At 40.8% G+C, this 22,725-nt stretch overlaps 1 protein-coding gene across 2 annotated transcripts; it reads left to right on the forward strand.

Annotated features, from left to right (window-relative positions):
- Window positions 1-805: 805 nt before the first annotated feature.
- rbms2b (RNA binding motif, single stranded interacting protein 2b) lies at window positions 806-22,612 on the forward strand. 2 transcript variants are annotated; one of them, XM_080533607.1, is made up of 14 exons: window positions 806-922; window positions 6,141-6,310; window positions 9,574-9,632; window positions 9,975-10,066; window positions 12,061-12,218; window positions 12,377-12,456; window positions 12,761-12,870; window positions 13,060-13,106; window positions 13,347-13,440; window positions 13,584-13,634; window positions 18,768-18,878; window positions 19,131-19,211; window positions 19,295-19,379; window positions 19,545-22,612. In XM_080533607.1, the coding sequence occupies exons 1-13, from the start codon at window positions 851-853 to the stop codon at window positions 19,370-19,372; spliced, it is 1,203 nt and encodes a 400-aa protein (XP_080389733.1). In that variant the 5' UTR covers window positions 806-850; the 3' UTR covers window positions 19,373-19,379; window positions 19,545-22,612. The 2 variants fall into 2 exon arrangements, with proteins under 2 accessions (XP_080389733.1, XP_080389732.1); XM_080533606.1 differs by lacking the exons at window positions 18,768-18,878; window positions 19,131-19,211; window positions 19,295-19,379; window positions 19,545-22,612 and adding an exon at window positions 15,524-15,748 and having other exon boundaries at window positions 830-922.
- The last annotated feature ends 113 nt before the right edge of the window (window positions 22,613-22,725 follow it).

A 22,725-nucleotide genomic window follows, 5' to 3' on the forward strand; every position in this document is an offset into this window, starting at 1 on the left:
TTTGAGTTGATTATTAAAAAAACACTTGTGTCGTTCACATGATTATAAGCGCCATCCAAGTGCATCAGTGTTCCCCACTTGACATAAAGGTTTAATGTATGACCCACTGCCATACTTTACTCTTTACTTGTATGTTATGCAACCGTACCTTTGTCACACTTTCTTATAACAAGTTGGGCCAGGTTTTATATGATATGATCAACACTAAATGATAGATACAACAAGATGCCATAGGCTAGATTACAACTAAATGATAGATACAGTCAGATATAATGTATTATGTTTGAACATGTGCTTCCTATCAAATCTAATGTGTACCCAGACTTTCACACAGGCCTAATAGCTCATCCACAGAATAAAAGAAAGTGTTAGGCCAACATTACAATAAATCGTGAGCTTAGAATGATAAGGTTCTATCTCCGTTTAGGGCAGTTCAGAGATATTGAGCGTCAAAGTGTTTACATTCCATTATGTTTTGTGAGATGGAACCTTTGTATTTGATGAATTACTAACTCAGAAATGTCAACATTTAAAAAAATAACACCACACAGGCATTAATAAACACCTAATGGATCAGATTATGTTAAAAAAAACTCAATTTTGACAAAAATTGAGATAGAACCTTATAATTTTAACGTCACGAAGTGTTAGGCCAACATTACAATAAATGCTAACGTTTACCAAGTAAAAGGAGGGAAGAAAGAGCATCTAGGAAAGCGCGCTCTTAACGCACATACACACATCAGTGGGAGCGCGACTCAAATCACTACCCCAGTCTCCAAGCTTTCCCTGGCTGACGTCAGCTGACTGCCTCGGCTGTGCTCTCCGCTCCGGACATAGCGCTGTGAAAATGCTGCTCTCTCTGCCGCCAAGGACAGGACTCAGCCCGTACAACGGCTACACCAGCAGACATAGTAAAAAGGTAAAGCGGATACTGTAATGTGTTCTCTGTGAACGTAAGGCTTTGGTATGTATGTAAGGGTAATTCCTGAATCTGTTTGGGCAGTTAGGTTGCTGGGCTATAAACTGCAGTGCCCTTGAAAGTGGACCGTATACAAATGAATTGTAGTCGTCGTTCTAATATTGCTTTTTTTTTTACTCGTACATCATTTGAGTAAGATTGCAGAAAGATGATAGAAAGACGCTTTAGTGAAGAGAACGGATTGATCTTTTTATTGCGTCGGTGGCGAGACGAACGTTGCCTCTTCCTCTATCCATAGGCATAGAGAAAGTCAATGTACGGATACAATTTACGAGGGGAATTGTGTAGAATGTAGATCAATAGAGCGACTGTTTTTTGTTGTAATATAAAAAGACTTATCGACTAATTGTTGCATATATCTTATCTATGATAGCCTACCTCTTAATGTACATTTTGGTCTCAGGGAATTAACCGCAACACAAGTTCACCAAGAAGTTTTTTTTACGCGTAAAGATTTGCCCCACCCCTAGATGTGCCCCTACTATGATGACTAGAACCGTTTGCTTGCCATTATAGAGCAGAAGCAGAAACAGTTAGGCTATTATTTAAAGAAATGTTGATACACTATTCTGAAGGCACTCATATGTGACATCCATATATTTGTCGAAATGATGATGAATAGTTTAGTTAAGTTAAGTATTAGTTAAAATACTGAATACATTAATGTGAATATCCTTAGTATTTCATATACTATACAATAATACTATACTATACTATACTATACTATACAACTACTTATACTAATTTAAGAATATACCGGTATGCATTATTAATGATAATTCAGTTTGTAAAGATGATACAGCTTTTTCAAATGAAATGGATTGGACTGATTACAGACCTTTTTGAGCATATTCAAATGATACTATTGTTGTTGAGTAGGCCTATGTGATTGGACTGGATGAGCTATTCTAAGAGGTTGTATTTAAGTAATGCAGAACTAGTATACATTTATCACAAATACAATTCACTATTGATCCTTGTTGTGGTCCTGATGCTTCTGCTAAGATACTGTTTAACTTAACTGAAATACAACACTAACTCCCTCCTCCCCTGTGTTATTCCTTTCCCTGCCTCATGGTTGGCAAGAATTCAGGTTGCTCAGATTAATGACCTGGAATTCTTGGAATTCTGGCTTCAAACAATGTGCTCATTTCAAGGGGTGTCTGCTTTTGCAAACTCAACCTTTTTTGCAGGAAAAAAGAATTTGTTTCACATTGTGAGAGCTCAAAAGTCCCACAGAGGGAAAACTTGTAAATCCAACGTCAAGTGGTAACCTCCAGTCTGTCTTTTTACTGCAAGGAAAAGGGTGGAGGAAGGGATTAAAATATTTTTTCTTTCTGCTTTCGATTAACCACCCCTCCCCTCCACCCCCATTTTCTTTTTTTTCCCTCTCTCTTTCACATACCTTGATTTTTTGGCTGTCAGTGGTTCAGTTCACATGGACAAGGCAGCCCGATCTTTCTTTTGCAAAGGGTGAATCCTTTCTTTCAAACACTCTGTGTTAAGCTCTTTCCTCATCTACCTTTTAATATCTTTCAAGCTTATCAAAAACAGTTTGCTGGCTTTTGGTCCACTTTTTGAGTTAGAACTGGACTGAGGTTTACAAAAATGAAGACTCACCTGGCCACTGGTTATTGAAGATTTGGTGAAGTTGCAGGTTGAGTAGGAGCACTTTAGTGTGAGAAAATAGGAAATACAAAGCTTGTTTTTTAGTAAACATGATCTTTCCCACGGCGCTGCTGAAAATTGCTTGTACCAAGCAGGTAGGCCTTTTTTTAGATGGAGCATAATCTCTTCTTTTTCTTTTTTTCTTCATTTTTGAAGAATTTTTTTCTTCTAACCCTTCTTTTAATTGTGTACATTTTCACACTTAACACGTACTTGTTATGGAACACATTTTAGCTTGAGTGATATGCACTGCACAAAGGTGTAACAAAGGTGTTCCAGATAAGTTAAATGATATGTTGACAGCTTTTGTCAGCATGATTAATATTTAAAACTATGTATACAAGTGGCACTGGGATTCAAGGACTATCAAGTATGTGCAGTTACTCTTTATCCCTTATAACTAACTATGATATTTTATTTTGTCAAATTTGGTTCGTATGCTAACTTATTGGGGTGGGGCGTATTGTACTGTCATGTTTTCTGTTATATGTTATTTGTGTGCATGTGTACTCATGTGATAGATTTGCTTGCAATTTGAGTTTTGATGTACGCAGTACATATCTGAGACCAGCATCTCCTGTCTGAGTTTTGAAGAACTGTGATTGTAAATAGTTCCATATAGTGTGTGTTTGTATCTAAGGTCGTGTCGGTTGACTTGTCTGTCCTAGACAGTATTTTCTCACAATGTCCTTGAGTGACCGGCAGCCCCCATGGGGTTCTCCTCCTGATCCCGTAGACTAATCACCTCGTCAGCCCTCTGCTGTAGCAAAGCCCCTCTCAGGAGTCTGATTGTGTGCCACTGAATGCAGTCATGTTGTGGGCAGAGGTGTATTAGCAAAATCCCACAGTACACTACGATTATGTTCTGTACACTATACAATACAACAATAATAACAATACAACTATGAGATCAGACACATCTCAAGACAGTACCACATTCACACCTTCACTAGCTAATGTGATATAGCCTACAACACAAAAGGAACGTAGAATCACCTCCTTTTATAGTGTACGTTTTACATTTCCTTTAGGGTTTTTTGGAAGCATGGTTTTCCCTCTTCTCAGTTGCAGTTAGGCTGCTATTTTCTGGCTTGTTCACTTACCCCCCTTTAAGGACACTCATACAAACATTGGTTTACTGCGTGGGAAAGTAAAGAATGCAAAAGCTCCATGTTATGCCGCATGTAAGGAGCAATGTGAACAAACATGTCAGAGGCTGTTTACGGAAGGGCAGCAGGCAGGAAGGACGTCAATTAGATGCTAGTGGGTCAAGCTTGGGCCAGAGACTGAGTATTATTCACACCGTGCTGCAAAACTAGCCTAGAGCAGTGACAGAAGACTTAGACTTTGTGGTCATGTTTGGAAACTTGTAAAAGACACATTGCACATTGTTGTTTCATTCCACTCTTTAACCAACACATTCTTATGTCTCGGATTGAGAAAATAAGGAAATTATGTTGTTTTGGGGGGTGTACTTACCCGTAGTATAAAACTAGTCAGTGTACAGTATGTATAGGTATAGAATACAGTATGTATAGGTATAGAATACAGTACCGCGTGGAAGTTGTGACATTGGTAATTCTGTGACCAATCCAAGCTGGCTGTGCGGTACATTGGGTCAGTGCTGAGTTCCTATACTAAAGCTGAAATCAGGTTGCACTGTGTGGCAGAAACACCTGGAGCTGCTGGGCGCTGGCTGCGGCAGATGGGGGTGGTGGGAGTGGATCTGACTCACTGCCATCCTATTCTCAGAACGAGCAGAGCAGAGCAGCCTTAATGAGACAGTACCTTCTGACTGGAGAGCACATGAGAGGGATTAGTGCCTTCCACTAACAAGCTCAGACCCCAATTAGACAGGCCTCAATGGCCAGGCCCGAGCTCCGGCTCCAACACAGATCCTATCTCCCCAGGCCTCTGCAGGTGCATCCCTCCTGATAGGCCCATGGAGGCCAGGGAGTGAAGGCGGAGGAAAAGGTTGTGATTGTGGAAAAACAAACAATGTGTGTCTATTGATGCTAAAGAGAGAGAGATTAGAGGAGTTTGACCAGGATGAATGGGCTCTCTGAGTCACAGTGATAGATGGAGGGGTGTCAGGCTACTCTTGGCTTTTATGAAGGTTGAAAGGTGGGCACTTTGTGAAAGCCACGGCTTCAGCCTACACCTTTTTGGTCCTGGTGTTATGAATTGTGACTATGTACATTTTCTTATATCTGTATTGTGAATTGTATAGGGGACCAAAATAAACATTCTCAATCAATCAATCAATCAAGCTGTGTTGATCAAAATCCACAACGAAAATATCAGCCAGGGATGCAGAACAGAACAAAACAGATACCAACAGGACAGTCTGGATGTTAGTATCCACGAGTCGTGGACTACACACATATCTTGCTAATATTCAATTGTTGCTTGTGACATTTGTTGCTTGTGACATTTGCCTTTTTAAATAAATGTTTGGTTCAACGCAAGATAAATGGGTTTACATTTATGGGGAATCATTAACAAAGCTTAAGTATGCAGTGTATGACCAAAGCTGCAAGCTAGGAACTTAACAGCAGATGTGTTATGTATACTGTAAAGAGGGAAAGAATTCCAAGAGTGTTATTAGCTTGATTGCCATCTTCTGTCAACCCCCCCCCCTCCTCCTCATTCTGTTAATAATCCAGTACTCCAGCAGTGACCATGAGGTGTCCAACAGACTGGCCCATTGTTCCCAGGGGTGTGATTGGTGACCCTCTCTAATGAAAAAGTTCCTCCTTCACTCAGGCTGAGTTCAGGGGACAGCCAGACATGGCAGCCTGAAAGTGAACACAGGCCCAAGCAGGAAAACAGATAGCACTATAGTTTCATTTGAAGAAGGCAGTAGTGTTTCACACTCAAATAAAAGTATTTGTATTAGTGACTTGTTCCTCTGTTCTATTTCTGTTTCGACGGAACTGTGAACATTAGTTGTGGAGCCTGCTATTCGCTCAATCTATTAATGATTTTCACTCAGGGTTTCAAGCAGGGTTAACTCAATATTGACACCATTGAATTGCTGCTAGCTGCCTGCAGAGTAAACTGAAATTTTAGGAATTTGATTAGTTATAAGTCTAAAAATATCTTAATGACTTCATGATTAATGTTTTATGTCGCTCCTCTCATTAGCAAATAAAGGGAGAGTGAGAGCCCATCTAGGAGGCAGTTAAGAGAGAGAAAAGGCAGGTAAATTGCTATTGATTTCTTAGCTCTGACCCTGCGTTTAAAAGGGTGCTATTGTAACTGGTGATCCAACTAATTGTTTTCTTAATTCTTTCCAGATTACCCCCTAGTTAAGAGTGAGTCAGTGGGCCCATAGAGAGATGACGATTTGAGCTTATCATTTTGTGTATTCATATTCATCATTGTAGAATCTGAGTTCATAATGCCAAATGAGCCTATATTTGGTTGCACATAGCCTACTGTTCCACCATTGTAGCTGAGGCCATATCCTGTCCGTTTCTCCTCCCAGCCGACGTATGTGTCCTCCAACCATCAGATGGCCCCGCCCAGCCCCAACACCATCACCACCAGCAGCAACGGCAGTAGCAGTGGGGGTGAACAGCTGAGCAAAACCAACCTCTACATCCGCGGTCTGCACCCGGGAACCACAGACCAGGACTTGGTCAAACTGTGTCAACCGTGAGTATCTCATCCACAAATCACTCCTCCACACCCTCAACCTCTCCCTGCCCATAGTAAGAATGTACTATGCCATAAGAGGAATGGATGAGGAAATGGCGTAGCATGGAGGTAGAGAGAGTTGGTCAGAAAGGATGACAATTGTATTGTGTTTTTGTCCTCAACTGTCACCACATGTTGACACGAGGAATGAGATTGTATTTTGTGAAGAAATCATTTGTATCTAGAGTAACTTAGTTTATCTCTGCGGGCATGTTACCTACTTTGGTCTCAAATGAAAAGAAGGGCAAAGAGTGGTTAAACAATCTAGACCCCACTTCACAGCCAACAATAACAATAAACACATAGACTGGATGCATTTTGCCAAAACATTATTATAATAATATATTTTCTTTTAAAACACTTAAGCCCACTGAATTATTATTATGTATTTATTTATGTTTCTAAAAAATAAATTATGTCACATTTGGATGCCCTTTTGACATTCTGGGACCCAAGGCAGCTGCCTATTCGGTCTATATGCCGGGCCGGCCCTGCTTCAAGTGTCACAAGTCAGTGGCCTGTGGAAACATCAACAGCCGTTGACATTGCAAACTAAAACCATTCAGGTTGGCACAAATGAGCGCAAACTTTCCAACAGCTAGGCACCAAACCAAGCATGGTTTATCCGCCCCCCCTCTTCTTTCCCTCTCTATCCTGATCCTGCCGTTACAAGAGAAAGAATGGTAATGGTATCACTTTGCTTCCATTTGTCTAACTGATATATATGCACAATAAAGTCTTCATAGGACTGCATGTGTCATATATTTTTAAGATGAGCTTCACCTTCATGCACATCAATAGACTTTTTTTCTGAAGACAGACATTGATGCAACCAGTCTAACGCCAGAGCCGATTGATCTGTGTTTGTTAGATCTTCAGTGAAACGGATCTAAAAACAAGTTGGGTTGAGATGAATGAGCTGGGTTGTCTTAATTGAATGCTGGAGCCTGATAATGAGAAACAGAACAGCAGAAAGAGACATTGAGAGAGGAGAGTAATGGAGGGAAGGAGAGAGAGAGGGAGAGGCTTTCTCTTTTACAGCTGTCTGGAAGATATGGCTCACATGAGGCTGCCCAACCCTACAGGAAACTGCGAGCCCAGGGGAAAGGGAAAAACAAACAAGGGCAATGGCATGAAGAGGGGGATGGAGAGAGAGAATCAGGGGGAGGAGTGGAGGTTTCTGTGTCAGGTGGTGTTCTGTGGGGGGAGTTCTCATATTTCAGCTTTTACTGAGCAGATAAAATCACTGCATGAAATTTGCTTAAAGTGGATTGGGATGATTAAAGACAGTGTAATTTTTTGTAGGCTACCAGGATTGGGATGAAAATACGCAACCTGATTTAAGGGAATGATGTACTGTCGATGTGGAAAAAGAGATTGAATGAAAGTCACAAAGTTAATGTGAAAAAAGGTTTCAGATGATCAGGAAACACCACCACAGCCCCCTCCCCCCATGAGAAGCTGACATAACTGCAAGTTGCTCCATGCAAGCTCTGAGGAATGGAGGCGTTGGAGGGTGGGGGTGAGGGGGTCTTGCATCCTAGTCCCTGCAGTCTCTCTCTTTCTGGATGGCTGGCTCTGGCTCGGGCTGACCACAGAGGCTGGACACTGTGCTCCCTCACACATGGCTGAGCCCCCTCCACACTCCACGTCATAGTCACAGACCTTTGAGATTAATGCACTAAATGGCCATCTCCACAGCAATGCAAATACTCATTTGAAGAAACACAGATAGCTAGGGAGCTTTTCCAGACACAGTTTTAACTATTATGGGGCTTGTGCACACAGAGCAAATACTATCCATGAAAAATACATAGATGAGGTTATTGTTCAAGGTCTCAGAAACAAATGTATATATTATGCCAACCCATCATGTATTTGATGACGTACAGTATCTCTTGGCATATATCAGAACATGCAACATTAAATAGTAATGTTACATTGGAAGTCAAATGCATAATACAAATGAGATCTAAAGCACTGCTGGTGAATGTCCTATAATTCAGCCTCTGCAGTAGTTATAGTAGTATAGTATAGTATAGTATAGTATAGTTATAATAGAGATATTGTCTTGTTTTACTCTCCAACTTGATCTTAGTTTCCACTCTGTAGTTTGAATACTCTTTATTATCATAACCAGTTTGTTCTTCAGTTCACGTAGTTTCCAAGGATTCAATAGGACACTATAGTTTTCTGACTAGTGAATACATCACTCCCAGAGATTGCAATCATGTGGTTGAGAATGCATGAGCAATACCACTCAATCCATTTCCAAGCAAGTGGAAATGTGCGATACTCACTGAGAGTGTTTGAGTGAGTGTCATAACTCAGGTGTTAATATCCTTGTGAAACAAACCACATATGTTCACCTATAGTACCTATACACTCTACTGAATGTGAGAGAGCGCATTACACTACATTGTAAGATCTACACATCACTGACCCTTTTCCCCATATTTAGGGTTGTACTAACGAACAATAGTACCAATAGTGCAAATGAATAGTAATAATAGTACAAATTGAATAATAGTTATCAAACCATCTCTGTTAACCTGAGGTAACCTACAGCCATTGCTATGGTGTTTGTCCTCGGCATTTGGTATCGCAGCTCTATGCCAAAGGTTGGTGGGAACAGGGGCAGTAGGACCCAGATGAAGAGATGAGAGGAAGCTGTTCCCAGAGTGAGAGTGTGGATGTGTGCCAGCCTAGCACAGGACAGCCAAGGAGAGAGAGATCGGGTTACACTGCATGCACATGCCTAGAGAGATGGAAGCTGATAGAATAGTGCAGCATTGGGCCAAGCAGGGTGAATCGTATACATCTGTGTTCTGTAATATTTAGAACGAGAGCATCAATGTATGCCTGTGGCATCGTGCATCTATTTGAAAGCACAACTACATCGCTTTGTGTTCCTCTTGAGATGTCATCACGGTGACCGTCACTGACATTCATGGAGTGATGTGGGATTGAGGAGGTCACAGGAATATATAGGACGTTTCTCTTATGCAACTCCCATTCGGTTCCACTCATGCTCTGCTCAAAACAATAATTGTTTTATTATTATTATTATGATTATTATTATTTTATTGTCTCTACAGATCAGATGCAAATGTAACCCCAAAGCTTTATAAATTATTGTCATCCTTTTCAATTATTATTGCTCTTCCAGAAGCATAGTTTGATTGCCACAAACCCTGACCATCCATCTTTGTGGTTTGCAGATATGGGAAAATAGTGTCTACTAAGGCCATCCTGGACAAGACCACCAACAAGTGCAAAGGTGAGGAGGAGACACACACATGCGCACACACACACGCTCGCATTTGGGTGACTCAGTTGAATGTTAACTCCAACATTGCGCGGCAACCTCACCAAGAGTGTGTGTGTTGTTTATCCTTACTCAGCAGGTGTGCAGTGATGTAACTCTACTGTAGGCACCGTTACATAACCTCACATCTGTCCACAGTGGAGAGGCCGTGGGGCATTATCCTGAACCTGGCTGCCTGTCTAGTCCCATTCAAAGCTACATGTGTACCCGTCAGAGTCGAGGTGTCATGCCTCGGTTCTGCATTCCTCATTGTCACCATTCAACATCTGCCATTGACTGTCTTTGTCCCCGCAGGCTATGGTTTTGTTGACTTTGACAGTCCTGCCTCGGCGCAGAAAGCAGTGACAGCCCTGAAAGCTGGTGGCGTGCAGGCCCAGATGGCGAAGGTAAAATGTCTGCTCCCCCCTGCAACTATCAGTCTGCTATAGTGGCCACTGACCTCCTTTGTCCAGGTTGAAGTCAATAGGCTAACTCAGTTGTACTAAAATTACATTTAGAGTCCAAAAACACTGTCATGCCATGAGGGAGATTTGATTTAGTTTTAGTTAGTGTAACCTTAAAGATACATTGTTTCCATTTTAAATAGATGATTAGATATCATTTTCCATGGCAAGTCACAATAGGAAATCCCATTCTCTCTACCTATGTATCTCTCTCTTGCTCTCTTCTCACGTACCCTCTCCTCTCTCTTTCTTTCTCTCTGTTCTCTCTGTTCTCTCTCTCTCTCTCTCTCTCACTCCTCACTCTGACTCTGGTTCACTAGAGGAGTTGGTTGGGCAATTAAGCCTGTGTGTGTGTGTGTGTGTGTGTGTGTGTGTGTGTGTCTGTGTCTGTGTGTCTGTGTCTGTGTCTGTGTGTCTGTGTCTGTGTCTGTGTCTGTGTCTGTGTCTGTGTCTGTGCACATGAGCGTGCATGCGTGTGTGTGTGTGTGTGTGTAAGTGAGAGTAGAGGAGAACTCAGTGACAGAGCTGGGGGAGTGTGTCCCAGGCAGGCCCAGCAGTGCCGTCTCCCTGAGCACCTTGCACAAAGGCCTCGCCTGTTCTCCCCGGTGGTGTCTGAGTCACTGTCTGAGCAGCTCCCCAGTCAGCAGGGCCCAGCGCCCAGCCACTCGCCCCACCGCCGCACTCTCAAAACCACACTTGGCAACCACACACACACACACACACACACACACACACACACACACACACACACACACACACACACTCAGTTTAGCCGGATCGCTGACACACACCTAAACACCCTTAAAAAAGCTGATATGTCTCTGACATCCACACAAGCTCTCATCTCACAAACTAACCCGATTTCAGTCTGCAGTTCATTGTGGGGTTTACAACTTAGCTCATATTTACGTCAGACACATGCCTGACTCACTTCTGGTGTAAACCAGTGCAGTTCTGCTCTCCTTGCCCCTGTTGGCTGTGTTCTCATCAGTAGGATCATTGTGCAGGAGTAGGGAGACGAGGCAGGATTCACCTTCACCACAGGTCGCTGCAATTACACATGCATTATTCATGACATGGAAATGGCTTTGAAATGCATTTAGAGCTTTTTAATCACATCTGCACACTGAAATAATGAATATGCAAAACAGTTCCCAGGCCATTCAGATTGGCTATCATGCAGCTTTCTTTGCTGATATTCCAGTTTGCGCGGGCAGTCGACACGGAATAAAAAGGAAAGCCGAAAGGATTAATCAAAAGTGGATGACATAATTCAGTCATTCCAAGAGAGAATCTCTGAGTGAGAACTTGTTTCTTGAGTTTCATTCAATTTGAAACAGCTGCTTAATTTGACTAATGTATGCACGCCGAAAGATCTGGTCCCTGCATCTGAATTCAAGGTCAAGATTAATGAATCTTAATATGAGTGACATATTTTCGATCATTCCCAGGGAAGCATAGCATAGTGGGAATATATAATAGCATGAAGCAATATAAATTAATCTGAATCATGTTAATAATTCCCTGAGTGTATCATTCTCCACAAAGTACACAATTATTTTAGATCATCAGTGGAGAGACCATTGAAATGCAATTTCTGATATCTCTAACCCTATTCCCTGAGGTATGCCTGTGTCCGTCCAGTCCATGGCAGCCAGTCCACAGCTAGTCACAGTTCGTTCTTAGTGAGACAGCTGGGCAATAAGGTATTGCAGAGAGGGAGAGCGTCCAAGCATCTTGACTCATACACTTTCATAATTAGTAACATCTCGCCAAGACTATTCTCACACCAGGTCAGAGATGAGATTCTGGGTTCCAAGATTACCCCAAGACTATAATAATATATCCCGTTTTTTATAAACGTTCTGTCTGAGTGTATCAAGTGTGACTTTGTATTAAGGTGCTAAGACCCTCTCTTCCACTACCTTACTATCCAGCAACAGGAGCAGGATCCCACCAACTTGTACATCTCCAACCTGCCTATGTCTATAGATGAGCAGGAGCTGGAGAGTATGCTTAAGCCCTTCAGTCAGGTCATCTCCACGCGCGTCCTCCGAGATGCCACCGGCACAAGCAGAGGAGTGGGCTTTGCCAGGTAACCTACAGTACTGTGCATCACACTACTAATTGTTGCACCCTCTGGTGGCCATTGCGGGTAGTACACAATATACATCATATATTTATTATTAAAAACAAAAATCAATTATGCAACATGATTTGAGAGTTAGAATAAACCGTTGGTTTTTCTTTAAGGATGGAGTCAACAGAGAAGTGTGAGACTATCATTCAACATTTCAACGGCAAATACATCAAGACTCCACCTGGAGTGCCAGGTGAGACCTCTCTAATCAGTCATGTTTTATTAGCTCATTGTCTTTTTCAGTTACTTATTAGACATTTTAGCCAAAAAATATGGAACAGGTTAGAAGCAACAGAAAGTGTTGTCTTGCACAGACAGCACCTCTTTCACAATATCTGTCTTCATACAGTATTGTTTAGTGCAGTATGACCTTGTCACTTATCCACAGTCACACAACACACACTCTCTCTCTCTCTCTCTCTCTCTCTCTCTCTCTCTCTCTCTCTCTCTCTCTCTCTCTCTCTCTCTCTCCCTCTCTCCCTCTCTCTCTCTCTCAGTGCCCTCGGAACCCTTGTTGTGTAAGTTCGCAGACGGGGGGCAGAAGAAACGCCTGAGCCAGGGGAAGTACCTTCAGAATGGCCGTCCCTGGACCAGAGACGGAGACATGGTGAGTTCTCACGCACTCATTGTCAAAAGCCTCCCTCCTCTTCTGCAGTCTCCATTGTCTCTTTAAATTTCAGCAGACATTTATGTTTTACAATTGATTATTAAAGCTCAATTTACAAGTATTTCTCCTTATGGATGTAGGATACTGTGTATGTTTTTAACTCAGACAACTGAATGTCCCCGATCACAGGGAGGAATGACACTAACATATGACCCCACGACAGCCTTACAGAATGGGTGAGTGCCGCTACGCTCTCCACCTCTCTGAAGCCGATCACATAGATACAGGATACTAAAGTTGTAGTGTGTATACTAGTCACCCTATATGTATAGTACACACATCCATATATTTCTAGTATTTAAAGCCATATACAGTAGGATAGAGATATGTGTATATTACAGATGTGTATGAGATGTAGGATATGTGCACAGTACATGCTCTGGGTGCTGACAAGTGTTTTCTGTCTGTTTCTACAGGTTCTACTCCTCTCCCTACAGTATGGCCCCTAATCGGATGATAGCTCAGACCTCCCTTTCCCCCTACATGCATTCTCCTGTATCTACCTACCAGGTCAATACACAGTTTATTAGTGAATAACAGTTTCAAGATTCTTATTTATGAATGGAGCCCTTTTTGGAGGGGCAACGGATATAGAGTATTTCACAGCTAAACTGAACTGTCTCCTTTCATATGGTCTCTCTTCACTGCTGTAGGTCCACAATCCCTCCTGGATGCATCATCAGTCGTACCTCATGCAGCCCACGGTGAGTTTAGTTTATTCGTTTATAGTTTCGTGGACAGTCCCCATTAATTAACAGCAGTAAATTAGTAAATGGAGCAGCTTTAGCCTACATGGCTCATTTCCAGCTGTAGTCCCCGGAAAGTTGTTAATATTGTGCAACCTCAAATACATTATTTTTAAAAGAAAAATAATTACAATAATTTGCATTATTAATGTGTGCAGTTATAGTTATCAGACAGCCATGTTTTAAGGTGTGTTGTAAAGGTGGAGTATGTATATCTTTGATATGGGTGGGTAGTGAATTCCAGTTTTGTATTGATTTAACAGAAAATGATAGTTGACCAAATGTGCTTTTCCTAAATGGGACTAGAAAGTCACCTTGTGTGGTGCTTCTGGTGATCTGACTGCTATTGTTACGTTGGTTTATGAATGAGTTAAGAGGAAGAGGAGCGATGTTATGCAGGATTTTGTAGACCAGGCAAATGTTTTTGTATTTGATTACATCTTCCCAGCTCAGACGTTTACTGTTATTTAGGATGATAGAGTGATGTGAGCTGTTAGGCTTCTGGTCCAGAGCTTGTAAAGAGTTGCTAGTGGCATTAGTGACGAGCTGTCAGACAGTATGTTAGATGTGACATAATCATCACATCCATATATAATTTGGCACTGTTAAAGGTCAGTGCATTTCTAATATATTTAAAATTGTCTAGGCTAAGCTTGACCCTATGGCAGACTTTCTTAATGTGTGCTTTGAAAGACAGATTGGAATCAATAATAATACCCAGATATTTAAATTGCGGCACTATACTAATATTTTGAACCAAGATTGTTATATTAGACACAATGTTACATTGTCTTTTAGAGAGAAACATTCCAGTTTTATTTACATTAAGTTGAAGGCAGGAACGGTTTAGCCACTTAGTGATCTGATCCATAGCTGTGATAAGTTTGGCAGCTGCCAGATGTTTTGTCTTGGCATGCACATATTTTATGGTGTCATCCGCATACATTTGTGTTTCGACATCAGGGCAGACATAGGTTAGATCATTAATATATAGGCAAAACAAAAGTGGGCAGTATTGATCCTTGTGGTACCCCGGTGCACAAGTTAATAGCTGATGAACATAGATTTTTCACAGAAACATGTTGACTCCTTCCAGTTAGGTATGACTCATTCCATTTGAGAGCTAACTGGGAGAGGTTGAAAGTGGACAGCTTGGTAATAAGGACCTGATGGTTGACTGTCGAAAGCTTTGCAAAGGTCTAAAAACACAGCACCAACAACACCTCCTTTGTCGACTATTGCTCAGACCTTCTCTAAGAAGAAACAGTTAGCTGTTTCCATGGAGTGATGGGCCCTGAAGCAAACTGCATGGGGTGGAGATTAAATGGACCATTATTTCAGAAAGAAAAAAGCTGCTCTGATACAGTGGGATGCAAACATGTGGGCACCCCTGGTTTAAATGTCTGTTACAATTAATCTCCAAGTGATTGAAAGCAAACATGACACCTTTCTGCACATTTTAAAGCAAATTATTATTTATTTTTTTCCGTTTCTAAATGATAAAAAAGGAAAAGGGCCCTGTGCAAATGTTTGGGAACCCTTTTGGATTATTCTTTGTTACCTTTTGAGAAGATGATTACTAAGGCCCAGACCAAGGAGATTTACTCATTAGGGCTTCTATGAGTCAGGTGAATATAATTCCAGGGTTGAACTATATATTCGGAAGTAACTCCAAGCCTTCTTAAGTATCCGACTGCGGTGGCTGTTGTGTCTGGTGTTAAAAACCATGGGTTCCTCTAAACAGTTGTCCAAGGATTGTCAGAATCAAGATAGTTCACTTCCACCATCAAGGAGAAGGCTACAAAAAACTCTTGCAACGTTTCAAACTACCCATTTTCCACTTTTAGAAACATCATCAGAAAATGGAAAATAAATGGATCAAGGCAAGATCTGCAAGACCAAGAAGATTTTAAGATAGAATAGCCCAAGATCTGGTGAGAAATGCTCAGAAGAACCCGCACATTACTGCAAGAAAGCTGCAAAAAATAGTAGCAGACACCGGTCTAGTTGTTCACAACTATACAATGCAATGTACCTTAACACTAGAACCGCCATGACGTCAATTTGACCCAAGTAGGTTTTTCAATTGTACATAACTACGTTTTAATAAAATATTGAAGTCCCCCCCGTCTTTGAGTTTTCCTAAAATGGTGTTGTGTTGCACTTCCTATTGTTAAATATGGTATAGATACATCTAAATAAAAAATCCAGGCATTTATACCTATAACCGCCACGGCGTCAAATCTACCCACATATAAAAATGCATTAGAACCGCTATAGGCAACGGCACAAACAATAGTCCCTCTACACGGCATTGCATTGTTTATGTCGTTGCCTAGCAATTACAATGAATGGTCTTTATTGTCATTGCTATAGTACAGGTACCAAACAACGAAATTTAGGAGGGGTGGCTCCCCTGGTGTTAGGAAAGAAAAAAACAAAACAAAAACACAAGAAGGGAAAGAGCTGGTTTACATAAATAAAGGCTATGTACACTATCCACTATACTATACCGTACAGATAGACGACTAGGGTTGTCATATTGCACATAGTGTTATTGCACATTCATTTAAAGTGTCGCAGTTTGCAGGCTTGAAATGTACATTTGTGCCTCAGCACTACACCTGATTTTTTCAGTCCAGCAGCTGCCATCAATCCGTCCAGACTGTCCAGGGCCCAGAACCTAGGTCTTTGCTGTGTTCAGGGCCTGGATGGCCCTGGGGTAGAAGCTGTTCTTCAGTCTGTTTGTCCTTGCGGCCATGGTCCTGTACCGCCTTTTCAAGGGCAGCCGGGTAAAGTGTTCGTACCCAGGGTGGGTTGGGTCTCTGGAGATCTTGGAGGCCTTCCTGAGACAGCGTGTGTTGTACAGCTCTTCCAGAGAGGGGAGGGGGGCGCCGGTGATCTTCTGATCTACAATGATATGATTCAAAGTCTACTCATTCTCTCCGAGGGACTGCGTGGTTGGTCTGCTTGTATCCTTACCCAGGTATGGGAAGCCATTCAGCAGGTATTTGCTCTCAACATCTGCTGCCAGCCAAAACTTAATTCCAAATTTATCTGGCTTGTTGGGCATATATTGCGTGAACCGGCACCTTGTTTTCGTCGGGAACAGCTGTTCATCCACGGTGATGTCCTGCCCCGGCTTCTAGCATGAGATGCAGTTTTGCCTGAATCTCTCCCACACTTCAGCCATGAGCGCAAACCTGTCGGTGGTCAACCGGGAGCGTCGGGTCTCCTTCCGGTCAAAGCGCAGAAAGCGCATCATCTCCCGAAACCGGTTCTGAGATAATGTGGAGTTGAAAAAGGCACAATTTCAATGTTCCGGCAGTATCCACCCCTCACATATAGCAGAGCAATAAATGCCTTCAGCTCAGCAACTGAGACATCCCAGGAGGCGCGCTTTCTTTCGTCACATTCTGTTGCAACATAGGCCGATGCTGTGGTTATTATGGTCCATTTGGGGTAGGTACTTTGTTAATTTAGTCTTTTTATGTGGTGAATGACGTTTTAAGCCTATCACACCACCCAAATATTCTTCTAATAGCCTACCCATTTCCAGTGTTATTTTTGACTGATTTACATTGACGTACAGGCAAAGCGATGAGTGTTGTCAAAGATACTTAAATTATAAAACAAGAGGACCAACACCATTTTATGACTTGAAATATTCATTTGTGAACACAATGCCTTAATACAATGACAGAGTACATTTTGTTGTAGGCTCGGATACTAGAAATGCCGTAGCCAGGCACAGACGTCAATTTGACTCGTTGGCGGTTTTAGGTATACAGCGCCCTCTGGCGGTTCTAGTGTTAAACAACAAAGACCTAGGCCTACATGGCAGAGTTGCCAGAAAGAAACCTTTCCTACGACCTCACCACAAAAGTAAGCGTCTGAAGTATGCAAAAGAAAACGTTGAGAAACCTGAAGCCCATTTGAACAATGTGCTTTGGACTGACGAAACCAAAATTTAAAACTTTTTGGCCACAACCAAAGAAGGTATGTTTGGAGAAAAAGGGTGAATCATTTGTAGAGAAGAACACCTTGCCAACTGTTAAGCATGGAGGTGGATTAATTATGCTTTGGGGTTGTGTAGCAGCTGGGGGCACAGGCAATATTGTGCGGGTGGAAGGAAGAAAGGAAGCAAGACATTCTAGAGGCTAATGTTCGAAGGTCAGTCCAGAAATTGAAGTTGAAGAGAGGTTGGGTATTCCACCAAGACAATGACCCGAAGCATACCTCAAAATCAACCATGAAGTACCTCCAGGAAAGACGGATGAAGGTTTTGGAATGGCCATCACAGTCCCCAGATTTGAATATTATGGAAAGAATATTTCTGAGCTCGAGGTGTTCTTCCAGGAAGAATGGGGAAAAATTCCCAAAACAAGAATTGAAAGACTCTAGCTGGCTACAGGAAGCGTTTGCAAGCTGTTATAGTTGCCCGAGGAGGAGTTACAAAGTACTAGCTGACAGGGTTCCCAAACTTTTGACCTTTGGCCTTTTTCCTTGAAACTGTAAAAACGTAAAAATAAAAATTAATCTTGCTTTAAAATGTGATGGAAATGTGTCATGTTTAACTTTGTACCATTTAGAGGTTAGGTTTGCTTCTTTTCACTTAGATACTAATTGTAAAAGGCACTAGGGCTGCCCAAATGTTTGCACCCTACTGTACCCACTTCTCAGTAACCTTGGAAATCACAGATAGAATACTGATTGGGCGGTAGTTGCATATGTTCAGGGGGTCATCTGACTTGAATATGGGAGATACAATTGCGACCTTCCAGGTACTTGGGAATGTCCTGGTTGATAGTTTGTGTAATAGCGTAGACTAGGTGTTCTTTCAGAGATTTAAGCATTGTAGAATCCATACCATATATCCTTTGCCGTTCAGAGATAGGTTGAATACTGAACACACACACACACACACACACACACACACACACACACAGTGCTACTACTGTTGTTTGTGTCAATCTGCCTGCCAGCCTGTGTGTTAACTGCCTGTGTGTGTGTGTGTGTGTGTGTGTGTGTGTGTGTGTGTGTTTGTGTGTGTGTGTGTGTGTGTGTGTGTGTGTGTGTGTGTGTGTCTAGGGGACAGTCTTGACACCAGGGATGGACCACACCATGTCCATCCAGCCCACCTCTATGATGGGCCCCCTCACACAGCAGCTCAGCCACCTCTCTATGGGCAGCAGTGGCACGGTCAGTCCCAACACAATGCAACACGTACAGTACAGTATCATACATCCTGCTTGGCCAGTACACATACACACACTACTCGATCACATAGTCATAGAAACAGACAGAGAGACATTGTCCATAGACATGCAGTTCTCTGTGATGCTTTCCATCTCTAAGTAATGGCAATTTTGTTCAAATAGGAGACTAATATGAATGGATACTTTATCATTGGCTACTATGTCTTTATGGCTACTGTTTTCCTCTCTCCTTCAGTATATGCCTGCAAACACATCTATGCAGGGGACTTACATCCCCCAGTACACCCAAGTGCCTCCCACTAGTGTATCTGTTGAGGTATGAAACCTTCCTATATTCTCCTACAGTCTAGATGCGGTGGCATGAATGAACTGCCACTGATCATCCTTACTGCTTCTCAGGAAAGTGCCGTCCAACAACAAGTTGCCATAGAGACAGCCACGGAACACACAGCCTACTCCTACCAGCACAGCAAGTAAAAAGGAGGTACTGTAGAAGTGTGTGTGTGTGTGTGTGTGTGTGTGTGTGTGTGTGTACATTTGTGTGTGTGTGTTTTTCTCCATATAGATGGGGCTGAAGTATATTAATCTGCCTAATGATGATTGTTCATGATTCCGGTTCTCAACAACATCTCTGTCCTATCCTCTCTAGTTCCTCCCCTAGAGCCTGAGTGTCTCTCCTGGGCCCCTGCCTGCTGGTACAGCTCAGCGCTTATTGTCTCTGGACAATATGCTCCAGACACTAGGAGGAGTATGGAAAATGACATAGAGGACAAAAGGATTTTCTTTTTTTTTCTTTTTTTATAACGTTTACTTTATGGTAAACTGTTTTAATCCATACAATAAAGACTAGAGACTGGCTGCAATGGAAAATGTAAGAACGGAACATGGAACATCCATTTTGAAATGGACTCAACAGTCAAGAAAATATGACACATAAACACACACAGACACACACACACAAATAAACTACATTATACAAGCGTTATTTTTTGTGCACGAATAACAAACTGTTTTCTAGATATATTCTGGGGAGCCAGAATGAAACCAGGAACAGAACACCATGTGTCATTTTAAAGTCATTTTTTGGTTTTTACTTTTTGTAAAATATACAGATTTTGTTTCTCATTTTATTGTCTATTTTCAAGCCTTTTTGTACATATTCAATAAGTCACTGATTTTTATGTCATTGTTCGAAGAGAAAAAGCTTAACAAACTGGTCTCTCGTATTTTCATCATATCTGGTGCTAATAACTCATAGCAGTTTTTGTTTCCAAGTGGCAGCAAGCATTTCAGGAGAATGAAACATTATTGGAAGTGGTCTGACCTCTTTTTTTCTGGCACTTGAGTCCCTCAAATTTGAATTCTAACAATCTGTAGATATTTCCAGACAGCTTTAGACAATCAAATATATATTGGATGAATTATTTCCAGATGTTGGTATATAATAATTTATATCATACAGGGGAAATGCAACATATTATGATATTTTGTTGATATACTACAGTATGACATATCATTGATATATTACATACTGAACACTAATTGTGTAGCCTTATGTATCATATACCATTAGATAATACAATGATAGCTCTATTCAGACATGTTGTCTCTGCCTCAACAAAAAAAATAATACAATTGAATAACTAAGTTTGGGATTATCTTAAAGGAATTCATTGAATAGGTTTTTATTTTCTGTAGTGGGTTAAGCTGCTTCCCCTTTAAACAGACCCATAAGTTATTCTTAAAAGTTCAAATCATCAAGTATAGAGCGAAACTTTTGTCAAAGATTGACTGATAAGCTTTCTGAAATAAGAAATTGTGTTCTGGTCAGGAAATACTGTACTATATTATATAGATGGTGAAATATGGCTCGTACCAAGACGCTTTGCTGTTGGCCTTAACTGTCTCTTTTCTGCTTCCAAAATGCTGCTTTCTCTCTCAAGTGTGTTTGTTTTGCCGGTTTTTATTATTCTGATTTACTGTTCTTTTTTTTTTATTTAAAGAAAGGTTTCTTGAGATTTTAAAATACTTTTTAGATGTAACTTTTTAAATTCTTTTTTTTTGGTTTTGGTTTTATTTTTGGTAGCGTGCATCCAGTAGCAAAATGGTCATTTGGACAGCTAGATATAAATGTTTTTTTTAATTACTCATAGGATTTCTATTTTGAAATAGTAATTTGTCTGATATTTGTCTTTTTTTATTGTACTTTATCTCTGGTTTCATTTTCAATCACATGGAAAGGCTTTAATTTGTTAAGAGGATGCAGTCACCAGTGTTGGCTTTTTCATACATTCAAAGAGATATGAATATGACTCCCATTACTTACAAATGAATTATGTGTAATACATTCATATCATTCATACAGGTTCATATAATTTATTTCTGAAATGTGTCCCAAGTGGTAGCCAATGTCTAAAAGTAATTACCTCATACTAAAGCAATGTGTTCAGTTGAGTGTTAGTGTGCAAGGTTCTGAAATGTCTTTATAATGCAATAAGTGCAGTAGATCCCAAGGCTGCTCACAGCAGGTACTGTGTCCATATCCTCACTCTTCCGTCCAAACGTTTGGAAAATACTCCCAAGGTCAGACGTCCAATTACACCTTATTGTTTTAAAAATGGCCACTGATCTATGCAATTGATTTGTTTTCCTTAATAACACAATACTGTAGATAACACTGATTATGAGACACTAATTTTAATGATCATTTTATTCTGCTATTTCATTATAGTTTAACCACAACCACAATAATGTGTACACATGTTGAGGGTTTGCTGTCTTTTACAGTCTATCAAATGGCAGTGACATTGCTGCATAAAAGGGAATTTATGGTGTAAATCATAGTTTGAGATCACTCTGCCTAACTTGAAGAAGCTGAACTTTCTCCCAACAAGATTTTATATTTCCCCTTTATTTCTGTTTGTTGATATCCATACATGCTAAGGGTTGATGAAACTGGTTATAATCTCTATTCACTGTTATATGAAACTGCATCTTGTACTTTCAAGGCTTTAATTCATTGGGTGTAAGATGTAAGAAGTAAGAATTTTATCACAGAAATGCCTTAGATTTCACTGAATACAGAGGAGAAATAATAGGGTGCTACTCCAACAAAATTGGTTGACAACAATGTTATTCATGCACTGCAAATGTTTTCAATTTATTTTTTTAATGTTTTGTTTTGTTACCTTGTACATCTTAGGAAATCATATTTCAATGTTTATTGTGAAACTATATTATTTCAGAGACTATCATCATTCCAGGTTTTTGTTTAGCTCTTAAATGTGTTTACCCTTTTTCATAGAATGGTTTACTGAAAGAGTACATTTTATCAGACATCTTGTATAATTTAAGATTTGAAAGTGATGAGTTCTCTGCTAGCTGTAATTTGATACATATTGTACAAGCAGTTGCTTCATCAGTAAGTCATTTATGTCAGACATGAGGTCATGTTTAAATACAATTTGCTCACAGCCTAGTAGGCCTATCTACTATCCACTGGCAAAAGTAACTGTCTGTTGTAAAACAACATGTAAAATCACCTCCCTGTTTGGCTGTTTTGAATGCCTCATGTGTCCCTTCTGGCACTTGCTCACATTCTCAATCATTCATTTGTCATGTTTGTGCCATAATAGCAGGTCTGTTCTCCCCTTTATAGAAAAGTACAGCTTTTAAACCTTTTACTTTGGATTGATGTTTTTTAATTAAAAGGAATGTTTTTTCACATTTGTCCATGTGCCTTTTATAAAGAGTATGCACAGGTTTTCAGTAACCTTCAGAAGGTTGTCCTCAATGAGGTATACTGTTAATCTCTAGTACCTTATCATTGA

Source organism: Nansenia antarctica, assembly GCF_963989245.1.
Source record: "Nansenia antarctica genome assembly, chromosome: 6".
Taxonomy (NCBI): Eukaryota; Metazoa; Chordata; class Actinopteri; order Argentiniformes; family Microstomatidae; genus Nansenia; species Nansenia antarctica.